The following is a 15,594-nucleotide window of genomic DNA, read 5'->3' as shown; positions in this document are numbered from 1 at the left end:
AAGAAGAATAGAATCTGTCACATGGCCGTATTTTCTGCCCCCCCCCCCCCCTCTACTCTAAACAAAAACGTGGAACTGTTTTCATGCACCACATTTATTTACCTGCTGCTGTGAGCAGGGTTCGCACACGGTCCTTGAAGTGCTTAACCTGTTCCCCCCCACGGGGTCGGTACCGACCCCTTTTTGACATTATTATCATATATTAATATTTTTATGAGTGATGCAATAAATTTGCGTTTTTTAAAATCAAACGTTTTCAAGTATTATTATCACTACTATGTCACAAATACATGTAGAATGTAAAACGTTAGGTTGGCAATAGTTTAGCAATAGGTTAAAAGTGAGTTTTTATCATTTTAAGGTTTTATTTTTCAGTCGCGTTTTTGATGCGGAACCGGAAATGGAAATGTTGAACCATGGGAATTGTAGTTTTTTTGCGGCCATTTTGAAGATCGCCTCGCCAGCTATCTGCCAGTGTCGGAGTTTCTCAAAACTACACTTCCTACACAAAGCTATGGACGTTCAAAGTTCGGCGTTCTGAAGCAATCATATCAATAATTGTTATGATTCGCGATAATAAGCTACAAAAGGTAACGTTTTTGACAAATATTGAAACGCAGTCAGTTTCTCCACACTATTGTAATCATGTAGGAAGAATCAGATCTGAAATTAGTTACAGAATGATTACACTGTGGGAGAAATAAAAAAGTACAGTCGATTACATTAAATAACTGTATATGTTATTACGCATGCCTGGTGATACTATATCCAAATTGAACTCGGCCATTTGAAAGATACTATATGTATATATATATAAATGTGCGAATTGGCTATAATAAGGTAATGTATAAGCATATATTCTATATTCTATAATAATATTTCAAATTGCATTGGTCCGGATGGGAGAATTCAGTACTGTATATACAAAACCTTCAATTTTATCATCTTCCCTTTATTAATTTCCTTAGATCTTTTGTACACATGATCTCAAGAGGGTACTGAATTAGCCCAGTGGCAGTTTTTTAAGTTTGGTCATTATTATCATGGTTTTATTCACTGTCAAAGATGAAAAGAAAAATCATAATTAATATTTTCCTTTGTTTCATCAGAATTTAAGCAAGCCTAGTAATAGACACAATATTTCTGACACTGAGAATACATTCATTGAGGTCCATAGATGTTCCTAGATACCAAGAATATGCAAATAGCCCTTGTAGAAGTGGAGCAATATTCCATTTACCTAGGTATACATTTTATGCAGATTTTCACCTGGGGTGGAACAGGTTAAAGTGCTTTCTTTTTTTACCAAAAGTCAAGGCCTGGAATTCCTTAAACAGACAATTTTTTTTAACAAGGTGCATCAAGTGCCGTTCAGCAGGGTGCACTGTGGGCACTGTGGGCCAGCGCTCTGTTCAATTGGGGATAATGCCATGTTTGGAGTGCTAAAACTATATTAAATATTATAGCTATGGATCTAATAACGTTGTCGATTGTCAGCGAGTTTCTTCCGGTCAACATGCAAAAAACAGATACCTTTTTCATCCGTACATTTCCCTTTTATACCGTGGTGAATGTGTATAGTTTGAGTGATTCTGAGTAATCCCAGGAAAAGACACGAAAACAGCGTTTTAGTGAAATTCACTAAACACGTTGCCATTCCTCGCTTGGATCAACAATCAATCTGAAATCAACGCTAGATTATCGGTATTATCTTTCATCATGCACGCATGAAAGGGGGTTTGGAGCGGGGCGCCCCTCCGTGCTGTGATTACTACCAATGGGACACACCACACACGCATACCACACAGACACGCTTCGATCGCGGGAAAAAAATATCGGATCAACGCAAGATTGGTAACATATAGTCCTTACCGTCTCTCTGGTGTACTGCAAAAAGAATAATCCAATTATCTGATAGCGATCCTGTGTCCGACGTTATCCAGCATTGCACATGAACGGGCGGGCGGGGACAGTTGTCGATGCCATCCCTATAAGTGCTTGTTTTGCCGGAGTGTTTAGAACCCACGCTGCAGCTCGGCAGAGAAAACAAACCACATCGTTTCAAATGGAGTGCAATAGCGGCCACAAGGCGTTAGGTGGCGGTATTGGCCGTTTGCGATCTCAGACACATTCAGGACAGCCTGCACAAGGTGCCTCGATTGATTATGAATGGCAATAGTGAATAAAAGAAATAACGAAACAGAAACGTAGATCTGGATGCGTTAAAAAGTAATTGAAATTCAAATCAACCATTTGCATTGAAAGTTTTGTTCGTGATAAAACTAATTGTCGGAAATTGGTTTTAAGCCATACATATTGGATCCGATTTATTTTCTATAAAAAACAGCATTTAAAAGTGAATTGTATCCTTTTAAATGCCCTGTTAAAATGAAAAAGTGCTTGGAAAAGTACTTGAAAGGACCTTGAATTTTGTTTTGCAATGTCTGTGGGAACACTGTGAGGAATTTGTTTTCAGAAAGTAGAACATGCCGTGGTAATCGGGTGCAGGACAGATAGAGTCCACATCTGAATCTTCTGCACACTGTTAAACGTACTTCCACTTTCTGTTATCTATACCCATGTACTACACAGTTTAGTTTTGTTCAGAACATTTTAACATCTATTTCAAAGTTGTGAACAGTTAAAATTAGCCCTAAACATTATATTAATTGCAGTATCTGCGCCAGACAACCAGTTAAACTGAGAGAAAGAAACGAGAGAGCTCGGGAAGAGAAGGAGAATTGTCAATACAGTTTTAAAAATTTCAATCCACCGTATTGAACGTGCATTGAGATGGTTCCACCCCTGCTCACCTGGTTCCCTGGTCCTCCCGTTTGTCTGTTTCAGGAGAAGGAGCAGAAGAAGGAGCAGCTGAAGCAGCTGAAGAACCTGAAGCGTAACGAGATCATGGAGAAGCTGAAGAAAATCCAGGAGCTGACCGGCAACCAGCAGCTGGCCTTCAGTCAGACCGACCTGGACGGAGACTTCAATCCGCAGGAACACGACCAGCTCATGGAGGTGGGTTGGTTACTGAGGTTACCAGGGCTGGACCTAGCACATTTGGCGCCCTAGGCAAGCTTCATCACTGATTTTTTTTAATTTTTTAATTTTCTGAGGTAAACTTAACGTTACCAACTAGCTTGCTACACCAAAACTAACGTTGTTATTATTACTCAAATTTCTATTTATATTGCTGTATTGCTGAACTTGCTATATGTTTTGCTAAAAATAGCCTTATGACCGTTTCGACTGAGCTGCAATAACAAACGCTTGCTAGCTAACGTTGGCTTGGCTAACTAGCAAGATTACATGAACGGAAGTACAGGAAGTACCGGCTACAGGCTTTCTGGTAGTAATGCACGCTATATCGGCCGCCGATATAATATCGGCCGATATGGCTGTTTTTTTACACATCGGTATCGGTCCGATATCAAGATTGGGCCGATATTAAAAAAAAAATCTTTTTTTTGTAATTCTTTTTTTTTACATGTTTTGGCCATAACACTTTAACTGCCAGAAGATGAGTTTAGGCGTCCTTCCCCGCCATGCTCAAGTTGCCGAAGATGCCGTAACTCGTCTTTGATATCAATATTTCAAAAATCTGTGATCGGATTCATATTTCCCATCCGCTGGCCTGAGACCCACCAAAAAGCCCCACTGAACCCTCTAGCGGTTCAAAAGCGCCATCTGGTGGCCGATCGGCGCAATCGCCAAACAGGAAGTTACTTGGACGATGTGCTGTTCACCCATATTACTTCCGGGCACTCTGTATAGGTTCCGGCACTCTAGCTCGTTACAATACATAGCGATCCGTTGCCAATAACTCGATAAACAACATGATTTGGACGTATATACTATTATACAAGCTGGAAATGGACCGGATATTTTTACATCCCATAATGGAAAACTGTCTACCCCACGCTGATCGCCCAACGGCCCGCGGAGACTGGGGTGAGTTTTAGCGTGTAATGTTTCCGTGTTCGACACTAACTGCTATGATGAACATTTGACCCACATTAGATGAATGGTATAACGCTGCCCACGGAATTATAAACGCCCCCTCGCCCATCCGGTCAACATCAGATGACGTGTAGTAACTTCCAGAAGTCCGTCCAGTTGGATTTTTTTTATATCGCGCCGATTGTATTTGCCAAACTGTATTTGATAATCAATATAATGCATTTGGGGCTATAAATCACGTTCTGGAGAAAGCTGCAGAAAGAGATGAAAACATAATTATACTTTAGATCATATTTTAGTATGAATATGTGAATGAAAAAGTTTAACGTTCATACACCCTGAACAATACATATAGGACATTGAATGGGCCCTAATAATGGCAATTTAGCAATAGAATTAAAAAAGTTATAGCCCTGCAAAGAAGGGGAACTTCTCCATAGACAAATAGAGCTGGCAACCTATCATGAATTTAGCCTTAGGCAATCCAAGTGTTAAATAGTTTCAAAATATCAGTCATTTCTGAAAATAAGTTACAAAAGTAAAAAAAAAAAAAAAATGCGTTTTGGAAAATAGCTTTATTTGATTATCATAAATTGTTTTCTATACAGAGATATCGACATCGGTAAATATCGGTATCGGCCAGAACAACAATATTAATATCGGTTATCGGTATCGGCCACAATTTTCACATCGGTGCATCACTACTTTCCGGTTTCGACAAAACAATTATAGAAATGTGTGAAGTGCACAATATTTCCTCGTTTAACACATTAACTGCCACGGCGTTTGACCGTCTCATACCACTCTCTGCCACCACTCTAAGCCTATGGAAATGTTTACCTTCTTTGCAGGGCTATAACTTTTTAAATTGTATTGCTAAATTGACATTACTATGGCCCATTCAACATCGATTATCTATCGTTCAGGATGTTGGAACATTATACTTTTTCATTCATAGAATCATACGAAAATACCATCTAGAATATAAATATGTTTTTATCGTTTTCTGCAGTAATTCCTAGAACGTGAGTTATAGGCATAAACGCATATATAGATGATCAACTGCCGTTTGTTGCCAATACACGCTATATTAAAAATTTCAACTGTACATGATCCTAAACGTTATGACTGATGAACGGGGGGGGGGATCATTTATAATTCCGTGATCGTCAGTAAATGCTTTATGTAGTATGGGTGATATATTGATCAGAGCAGTTTGCATTAATAATAATAAACAATCAGCCTGAAAATGACGTCAGCGTCCTCTTACCGCTCGCCGATGAGACTGGAGGAAAAAGATCCCACTTATTTGACGTGGATCGACTAGATCCATTTCCGGTTTGTATAATAATAATAAATGCCCAAATCATATCGATTATTGAGTTATGGCAGCGATCCATATGTACGGATGTGTGTCTAGAGTCCCGCTACAATATGCAGGGTTCGTACGGGTGCTGGAAATCCTTGAAAATGCTTGTATTTCAATGTGCTGTTTTCAAGGTTTTAAATGTGCTTGAATTGTGTATAAAGTGCTGGAAAGTTATTGAAATTGTAATTGCATTTTATACTTTAATAATACATCGCTATCTGACTGAATAGTTTGGTTTTTAGACAAAGAAATAAAATAAGTCGGAGCGACTCGCGAGCCTATTTTGCGTTCACCTTTCATGCAAAATGAAATGTGGCTCGGCCCCACCCCGTAGTGTTTTTACCTGTGCCATGAGAACAGCGCGCGTGTGTGTGTGGCCAAAATGCCGGGAGGCTGCCGTTTTAATGAGCTCTGGCTCGGAGATATCAAATATAATTCAGAGGAGAACATCCTCGAGTAGCCGTGTGCAAAATATGCAGAAAGGACTTGAAGATTTTTACCATGGGGATTGGGGGAGTCTGCACGTTCGAGCCACGTTGAAAGGTGAGCCACTGAGCCATGGGTGTTATTAACGTGTCTCGGCCTGGCTCGCCAGGTAACTAAGTTCGAGACTACAAGTGCTCCACAGTCCACACCTGTCTCCGTAAATGTTTGTTATAAAAATACCACTTCAATAATCGAAATAGTCAAGTAACAGGCAAAATACACTAATGGAATTACAAACTCGTGTTTACCGGACTCTGTTTTTCACCGCAGTGTTGTAGCATGTAACGTTAGGCAAATCAACGTTAGCTAATTTCCTTTCATGTATTTCAAAACACGAAAACTTGTTGTGTATTGAAATGGTATTTTATTTTTATAACGGAACATTTACGGAGACTGGTGTGGAACTGGTGTGGAGCAGTTGTAGTCTGGAACGCAGTAACGTACTGTCTACCTGTATGTCGTGTATGTCATAAATGTTATGATGAATTGAAAATGGCGGACCCTGATGTAAACAAGACGAAAGTATTTCTCTGGTCTGCATCCCCTTAACAATTGTGTGTATTGAGCCATAGTGTATTGTACCCATTCTGCAATCTGTTAATAACGTTTTCAATCAAACGTGACGAGCCAGGCCAATTTTAGCATGTTTATTTATGGAATATGCAATCTAACAGCTAACGTGACCTTTACAGTTAATTACATGGATAATAATGTTAAGGTAGTTGGTTCATTCCAGGCCATCATTAGGCTCAGTCTAAAATTCATAGGCAGTAGCCTATAAATGAAAATGAAATATACATTTATAATATCATAATGATCCATTTAGATTAGATGTCAACATTAAACAATAAATACTCTTAAAGTTAAGTGCAACCAGTGAGATTAAATTAAAAACACTTTGTTTTATTTATAACATGCTGCTCCTTTTTATTTAGGGAAGAAGCATCAAATTCTGATGAAAGCACGTCTAAATCCAGGTCCTGCATTAGTGGATTATTTCCAGCAGACAAGCAATGCATCAAGCAGCACAGCTACATCCACATCAACAACCAGCAGTGTAGTGAGAGCCAGAGCAGCCAGTGGAGGAGCTTGCAGTGGAGTTGCCCCTCTACCATCCCCAGGCTCATCCAAGAACCAGTCAACCAGCAACACCACAGGCACCATTAAATCATTTGTTACCTCTAATCCAACACTTCAAGCTGAAATATGCTGGGCAATAAAAGCTGTAACCAGCCACTATTCCTACCATTCATGTAATGACATGGGGGCCATGTTTCAAACAATGTTTCCTGACAGTGAGATAGCAAAGCAATTTACTTGTGGGGAGAATAAAGTGGCATACCTCACCACATTTGGGATAGCTCCTCATTTCTCTTCCCTGAAAACTTTATTAACAGATTGCAGAATGGGTACAATACAGTACGGCTCAATACACACAATTATTAAGGGGATGCAGACCAGAGCAATACTTTCGTCTGGTTTACATCAGGGTCCCCCATGTTCAATTCATCATGACATTTATGACATACACGACATACTGCATAACACATCGGCTCAGCTATATATCAGTTATATATGATGCCAAGTCTACATAATTTTGGTTGTTTAGCACAATAACATCTGATTTAATGTGATGGAAGAAGTGAAATAATCATTTTGAGTAAATATTTAATTTACCACAGCCGCATAAGATGCTGGAAAATCTTGAAAATGCACCTTGAAAATGCTTGAAAAGTGCTTGCATTTTGCCTTGGAAAAGGTGTACAAACCCTGAATATGTGAGTGCCGGACGCTAGAGCTGCCGCGATTACCGCATTACCGCGGTATCGCTGTTACATCACGGCCACCGCAGAGTAGGCTGAATACCGCGTCACCGCTGTTTTTTATAATAATAATATTAATAAATTACCCTCCTCTCGTTGGGCTTGCGGCTCTGCAGATATACCCTACTCCTCTATCGAGGTTCCAAGCGACCCTATTGGGTACCAGAAAAGTCACGTGAAACATTGCAGACCACTGATTGGTCAGAAGAGAGACGCGTCACACGTTGTAGCGTCATGCAGTGTGTTACCACCAATCGGCAAGCGCGTATTAGGTTTTTACTTCCTGAATGTCAGCTCATCACAACACGGCTAATAACGTTAGCTTTAACTCTCCGCCGGAGTGGACTATCATCGCTCCTCAGGAGTACTAAACGAGACATAATGATTTTACTGTCTGCAACGAATGTTATAATAAAAGCCCTTCGTTCTATACACTTGTCTGATTGAAAACTTTATTAACAGACCGCAGAATGGGACAACTCAGCACGCTCTGAGCAAAGAAAGGAACTGAGATATGAATAGAGTATTCCTTGCCTTGCTATGGTCCGGTAAATACGCTGATGTTATTGAACGTATAACTATATAATGTTAATGCCACAAAACGAATGCCTTTATTATAAAGTAGTAACTTTATAGTAATAATAATAAGAAAGGGTCGGGGGGGTTAGGGGTAACCACCCCTGCCCGCGACACCGAGTGAACTGCGCACGACCAGAGGGGAAACTTTGAATCCGTGTTTCACTTTCAATAACTAATGCGTGCTTGCCGAATCCCAAACAATATTCATGCTGCAAAGTAATCCTCTAAAGATAGACATTTAGACTAGAGGCAGGCTATATGCTATAAAGAGTAGACTACTACTAAAAAAAAAAATGCATTCAAACTTTTTTTTTTTTTTTTTGTGTGTGCGTGCGGTAATAACCGCGGCGGTAGGAAATATTTTGCAAATGTGTGCGGTAAGGAAAACATCAATACCGCAGCAGCTCTACCGGACGCATTTCCCCGGTACACGGCAGGGCTGTACGTTAACTTTTTTTGCACATAGCACTGGTGCTACAGAGGTTGATAGTTTTGTAGATTTTAGATTATTGGATTATTAGATTATATATTGCATATATTTAGCAATGAGATATTATATGATTTAGATATGAAATATGATGAATTGAAAATGGGGGACCCTGATGTAAACAAGACAAAAGTCTTTCTCTGGTCTGCATCCTCCAGTCCACTGTTGTTGTATTGAGCTGTACTGTATTGTACCCATGCTGCAATCTGTTAATAACGTTTTCATTCATTCAGACGGCAAACAGAATCATTTTGATTGACAGTCGAGTCTGCCAATTACGTCACACCGCTTGCACCCGCCCTGCTGTTCTTAGCACCAATCGGCAAGCGCGTATTAATTTTTTACTTCCGCCATTGGAGAGCTCAATGACAACAACAATAGCTCCCCGCGGCCGACGTTTAGCTTTTAGCTCCGCAGGAAGACTAAACGACTGGAGGCATAATGATTTGACTGCAACGGATGTTATAATAAAAGCCTTTCCATACATCTGTCTGATTGAAAACTTTATTAACAGACCGCAGAATGGGCACAACTGAGTCAGCACGGGCTGAGATATGAACGACTAATGCTTGCTATATCTAGGTCGACCTCGGATGTTGCTATGTAAATACGCTGATGTTATTGAACATGTAACTATATAACGTTAATGCCACAAAACGAATGCCTTTGTTATCATAAGTAGTAACTTTGATGCAGTAGTGTGTGTGTGGGGCGGCGCTGTTCAAAAGTTTCAACGTGTGGACCAGATTGACGCGACACAATCCTCTTGGGCAAAACATCACGATATCCACGATACGTTTAAAAAGTGTATCGTTAATGAACTGTACCCGATATTTATATAATATCGTCATATCGCCCAGCCCTAGTGTGTGTGTGTGTGTCACAGTTCCAGCATCATGTCTGTATGGAGGGTAATGGACCATAGTTGGGGGGTAGACCCAGCCAACCACATTCATCCATTCATGCGCGTCACTAATTAGATGACGAGGCATTTGGCTACCTTAAGAGAGTCATAGTTACTCCCGCCGTTCACATAGTCACAGTTCCAGCATCATCCGCTCTGGTCGCCTGTTTAGTCAGCGAGTGCAATAGGGTGCCGGCCCGCTCAGGGTTTTGTTTAGCGTTGAAGGCATCCCGGGCAAGAATGTGTCGATGGGACGTATTATGCTTGCTAATGTTATCCCTTTTTTAGGATATTGTTACCCACGACATAGGGATTCTCTGATCGGATATTTTCCGGAGCCTCCCGGCACCAGTGACAGAATAATAGCTGCGCTTCCTCATAAAAAATTAGCCACGGGAAATAATTTTTCCACTCTGCGTTATGTCTGTAAATCTTAATCTTCTCCTTCTCCTGTCTCGTTTCTATTAACGGTGGTCCCTCTCGGGCTCGTTTGGGGTTTTGGTCTTGTACTTCTTTTGTTTGATTTAATACCTTAAAAAAGCGCTTCATCTTGTCGAAGTCACTCAGTCACTGTACATTGAGCTCGCAACTCGCGGGGATATTGTTCGCTAGGGATTATGGGATTTGGTGTTTGATATATGGACTCTACGCAGACGGGACATTGTTTTTAATCGCACGAGACTACAAGTACCAAGTGGATAGCGTGGCGCAGTGGCCCATTCAATTTACCATCACTATTTTTTTTTGCCAGCCACAGGGCCATCGCACCAGTGCTACTGAAGTCAATCCATTCATCGCACAGACTGACGTCAGTGTAGCACGTGCGACATATTTGTCGCACTGTACAGCCCTGCACGGAGATCACCAGAGATCCATTTCCGGTTGTAACTCGCCCGATCACCACCAGGCGGCAGTATTATAGCGTTGCAGAGTTGTGCAGGCTCCCACTGTATCAGCCGACGCTGGGTGAGGGCATTATGAATACCAATGGCGAAAAAATGAAATATGATCTCAATAACGTTGTACGCCGTGGAATGGCAGAATTAGCATGACCTTGAAACACGTTGTACGACGTTATTGGCGCCAGATGTGTTAAGCCACTGCAACGGCTTTGCCTGAAGAATTTACTACATGACCGGGACGTTCTAGCTTGTTTGCCGACAGGGGAAGTACATACACCGGAAATTCACACTTTCGATCGTAGTGCTTTACCAGTCTTTATCTCACAGAGGAGATAAAATTGGGAACAAGGTTACTAATGTTGACAATACAATCAAAATTGCATACTTTTTCGTTGGTTGGTTACTGGGTGTCATGGAGGTGAGTTGGTTACTGGGTGTCATGGAGGTGAGTTGGTTTGGTTACTGGGTGTCATGGAGGTGAGTTTGTTACTGGGTGTCATGGAGGTGAGTTGGTTACTGGGTGTCATGGAGGTGAGTTGGTTACTGGGTGTCATGGAGGTGAGTTGGTTACTGGGTGTCATGGAGGTGAGTTGGTTACTGGGTGTCATGGAGGTGGGTTGGTTACTGGGTGTCATGGAGGTGAGTTGGTTACTGGGTGTCATGGAGGTGGGTTGGTTACTAGGGTGTCATGGAGGTGGGCTGGTTACTGGGTGTCATGGAGGTGGGTTGGTTACTGGGTGTCATTGAGGTGAGTTGGTTACTGGGTGTCATGGCGGTGAGTTGGTTACTGAGGTGTCATGGAGGTGAGTTGGTTACTAGGTGTCATGGAGGTGGGTTGGTTACTGGGTGTCATGGAGGTGGGTTGGTTACTGAGGTGTCATGGCGGTGAGTTGGTTACTGAGGTGTCATGGAGGTGGGTTGGTTACTGAGGTGTTATGGAGGTGGGTTGATTACTGAGGTGTCATGGAGGTGAGTTGGTTACTGGGTGTCATGGAGGTTAGTTGGTTACTGAGGTGTCATGGAGGTGAGTTGGTTACTGGGTGTCATGGAGGTGGGTTGGTTACTGAGGTGTCATGGAGGTGAGTTGGTTACTGAGGTGTCATGGAGGTGAGTTGGTTACTTGGTGTCATGGAGGTGAGTTGGTTACTAGGTGTCATGGAGGTGGGTTGGTTACTAGGGTGTCATGGAGGTGGGTTGATTACTGAGGTGTCATGGAGGTGAGTTGGTTACTAGGTGTCATGGAGGTGGGTTGGTTACTGGGTGTCATGGAGGTGGGTTGGTTACTGGGTGTCATGGAGGTGGGTTGGTTACTGGGTGTCATGGAGGTGGGTTGGTTACTGGGTGTCATGGAGGTGGGTTGTTTACAGTAAGCTTTGATTTAGCTTATAGATTTGTTGAGTGTCTGGTGTAATCAAATATGTTTTTTATATACTTGCATCAGAATCACTGACATGCCGTCATGCTCACTTTCTGTTTGCAGAAGTTCTTCGGTGATCAATACTATGGAGAGGAAGAAGGAGAGAAGCCACAGTTTAACGACGATGACGAAGTTGAGGGTAATGTCTATTTATTTTATTCTACTGGTCACATTAGAGAAGCACGAGAAGGGCTACATACATCACATAATATCTTCCAGGATAAATGGTAGATTCAGAAGCAACTAAATGTATCTATGCTCTGTTTGACTTTGTTAATGAAGGGGTTTACATTATAGCTACTGCCTGATGCACTCTTCATTATTCAGTCTGAAAGGGCTTCCATTCTGGCCGATTTCAGGTGTTTATTATTCTGGTCAACAGACCTCATGGGTATATGTGAACTCTACCTAGTAACTGATGCTGATTGGCCCGGCTAAAGGTCGAACCACTGAAAACACATCGGGGCAGCAGGGCCAGACTCTGAAATGCAAATTATTTAAAAAGTGTGCGGGACTAGTAGCAAATGATTCGGGGTAATCGCAGTAGACTTTTGCTCAGGGGTGCAGTCGTAATATGGGCGGGGGCCAAACGTTATCCTATTATTATGCAAAGTCTAGGCACTTATCACCTAGACTTTGCATAATAATAGGATGTGCGCACTTCGAAGCCCAAACGCCGTTTGACCGCGGTTGCCCAGCACTGCACCACTGCTTTTGCTATTGGCCACATTCTCATATTCATCAGTCTTATCATGCATTCTGGTAATTGTTCTGGATGCTTCTGGGTTCTTGTGTGTTTTCCAGAACACTGGAACTGGGACACGTGGACCGGAGAGGGAGGAGAGGAAGGCCATGGCGGTGAGGAAGGGGTCTACGAGGGAGAGGAGTGCGAGGGCCAAGCTCCAGACTGTGAGGACCCAGACTTCATTGTGAGTTGACTCAATTCTACAAAGAGCATATTAACTGGTGACATTACAGACTATTGAGTATACTAGTATTAAGTAATCAAATCCATTACATTTACTAAGTAAGGGATAATGTATAGCTTCAAGGTCATTGTCGCAAAATAATTGACCGACACGTAGTTTAAAATACCGAGCCGCTTCGGCGAGGTGTTTTAAACGTCAGTGAAGGTCAATTATTTTGCGACAATGACCGAGTAAAGCTATACATTATCCCGCTTATTACATGGCTAACTTACTAACAATATACCTAATTCATTTGACAAATCGCAGTTGTTCTGTGGCTCTGTCAGCCCAAATAAAGTGATTATTATTATCGCGGGCAGCCTCCGCTGTGTTCTGGCTCCGCTCGTCCCTCCGCCCCCTGTCATCGCCGGCAGCAGACCACCGGCAGTGTCTAATTGCACTGAAACAGTGTGTGTCAGTGGGCTTGATTGCGAACAGCTGCGCTCTGCGGTCATTATTGAAAAAACAGCGGTCATTATTGAAAAATAATGACCGCTGTCGGGGGGCTATTGACCAATCACAAGCAAGCATTTCGGCGAATGTGAAAACGCCATGTAATAAACCCGTATAGACTTTAGACATCAGTTCTGGGGTCACTGGATAAACATTATATATCTATCAAACTTTCTCCATTAAAGAAATCTAACCAAATATGCATACAATTATTTCTGTTACATATCTGTATCAGATTTTATTATTGGCGGAAATTCTCAGATTCTCTCTTAACCTGATATCTGATACTCTTGGCTTGGTATCAGCCTGCTATCTGATACTGTTCAGCCTGCTATCTGATACTATTAGCTTGGTATTAGCCTGCTATAATGTGAACCACCTCGTTTGTTGAGACGTGTGACGAAATGGTTCCTGAGCGAAGCTCCTTGTGTTAAAACAGATGGATGCAGACTATGATCCAAGCCAACACACTGAGTCCAAGAAGAAGAGGAAGGAGAGGAAGAAGATGAAGGAGGATGCCCCGCAGATGGGGAAGAAAAGGAAGAAGTCTCACTTCGCAGAGGTCATCACCAAAACCAAGCCTCTGTTCGATCCCCGTAAGTGTCGGGAGATCAGTCATTAATTCATTAATTTGTAATTAATTTCAAAATAATAACATTTCAAAGGAGCCTGTACAGAAAACTACGAGTTGTCATACATGGTATGAAATGTATTTGTTTCAGAGGAGAAGAACTTTGAACAGTACTTGGATGAGTACTATAAGCTGGACTATGAGGACATCATTGATGACCTCCCCTGTCGGTTCCGCTACAGGCAGGTTCTGGCCAACGACTTCGGTCTTACCACTGACGAGGTGAGATCATTAGTTTGGGTGGAGCAGCAGGTCCCATTGGATACGGAGTCGGGGTGCAGCGAAAAACCATATTGTTGCATGATCTGGTGAATCCTCTTCTTAGATGGAGAGGGAATACTCTAATAGCTCAACTTCTTAGCTGTCTGAATTTCAAGTTTCAGTAATCGTTATCTTTTTACTTCAATTGAAAGTGACATGGTTCTATGGACCATCTACAGAATTTGATGTAGAACTTACTGGTGTCAATCTGGAGACCCAGATGAAATGTTGGCGAATAAAGAAAGGTAATGGAGCTATACGAGTATTCCCTCATCTAAATCATCCTACCATCACCTCAGAAAAGACTGATGTTGTTTATTATTATATATTATCAGTACCTTTTGATGTCGGCCGAGTTGGTTGTCGGTTAATCAGCCCCTGAGTCACTGCGCTGATGAGTCTAGATGTGACTGACCTGGTATTGCTGCCCTCCGGGGCCGACTCTGACCAGGGAATGACCTTTGTTTAATCTTCTCTCTGAGCAGACCAGGGAGGGCTTTGCTGCGTATGATAATGCATAGTGGTGTTTATATTTAAATGCACAATCGGTGATCCAGATAATCACACTCACAACATCCACACCATCACTCATTCACTGTCAATGGAAGAGCTCCAGACTTTATACCTGATGACATTGCAGGTTTGAGTCTTCTCTGACTTTGGGAGAGAATAGCTCATGTACACAAATATTGATTGAGCTTTCCAAGGCCGTGGACATAAAATGTTGGAATTCTTTATTTGGGTTATGTTTCCTATTTGAAGGTCTGTTTTTGAAGATGTCTTCAAAAAAAGCAGCCAGAGCTGTTCCAGACGACACAGTTCGTCCTCCTCTGATAGTGGCCACTGTTTCTCTCCTCAGATCCTAAACGCTGATGAGAAGGAGCTGAACCGCTGGAGTTCCCTCAAGAAGACCTGCATGTTCAGGTACCGACTTATAGTGTCTGACATTTAGAGGCGGCGCCAACGCATACAAAGTGAATGGGGAAGATGTGAATGGACAGAGAGGTGAACAGATTGGCTCTAGGTGGTGCGAAGGCCTTTCGCTTAAGGAACACATTAACTTCTTAAGCCCGAATTTCAAATGGCATGTGTCCGGATGGCAGAATTCAGTACTGTATCTACAAAACCTCCTGTAAATCATCTGCCCTTTAATCATTTGCTTAGATCTTTTGCACACATGCTCTCAAGAAGGTGCTGAATGAGCTCAGTGGCAATTCTTCATGTCTGGTCAATCTTAGCATGGTATTATTCACAGTCAAAGATATAAATATATATTTTTTTAATTGATATTCTCCTTTGGTTCATTATAATTTATTCAAGCCTACTAACAGACACAATATTTCTGACACTGGGA

The 15,594-nt window shown here is 41.9% G+C and overlaps 2 protein-coding genes across 2 annotated transcripts in view; both read left to right on the top strand.

Annotated features, from left to right (window-relative positions):
- Positions 1–15,594, top strand: part of LOC311241011 (histone H3.2) — a gene marked incomplete at its 3' end in the record, with an annotated part of 340,183 nt that overhangs the window by 82,168 nt on the left and 242,421 nt on the right. The gene's annotated exons all lie outside the window — the stretch shown is intronic.
- Positions 1–15,594, top strand: part of kri1 (KRI1 homolog) — a 36,436-nt gene that overhangs the window by 13,435 nt on the left and 7,407 nt on the right. The window contains exons 11-16 of the mRNA XM_084329660.1: positions 2,848–3,018; positions 11,991–12,066; positions 12,732–12,856; positions 13,788–13,944; positions 14,071–14,201; positions 15,100–15,164. Coding sequence (XP_084185786.1) covers positions 2,848–3,018; positions 11,991–12,066; positions 12,732–12,856; positions 13,788–13,944; positions 14,071–14,201; positions 15,100–15,164 — 725 coding nt within the window. The remainder of the gene's footprint in view (positions 1–2,847; positions 3,019–11,990; positions 12,067–12,731; positions 12,857–13,787; positions 13,945–14,070; positions 14,202–15,099; positions 15,165–15,594) is intronic.

The sequence above is a fragment of the Notolepis coatsorum genome (assembly GCF_963971535.1).
Source record: "Notolepis coatsorum genome assembly, chromosome: 14".
NCBI classification, from domain to species: Eukaryota; Metazoa; Chordata; class Actinopteri; order Aulopiformes; family Paralepididae; genus Notolepis; species Notolepis coatsorum.
Note: the sequence above shows the minus strand (reverse complement) of the source record. Positions and strands in the feature narration are given on the sequence as shown.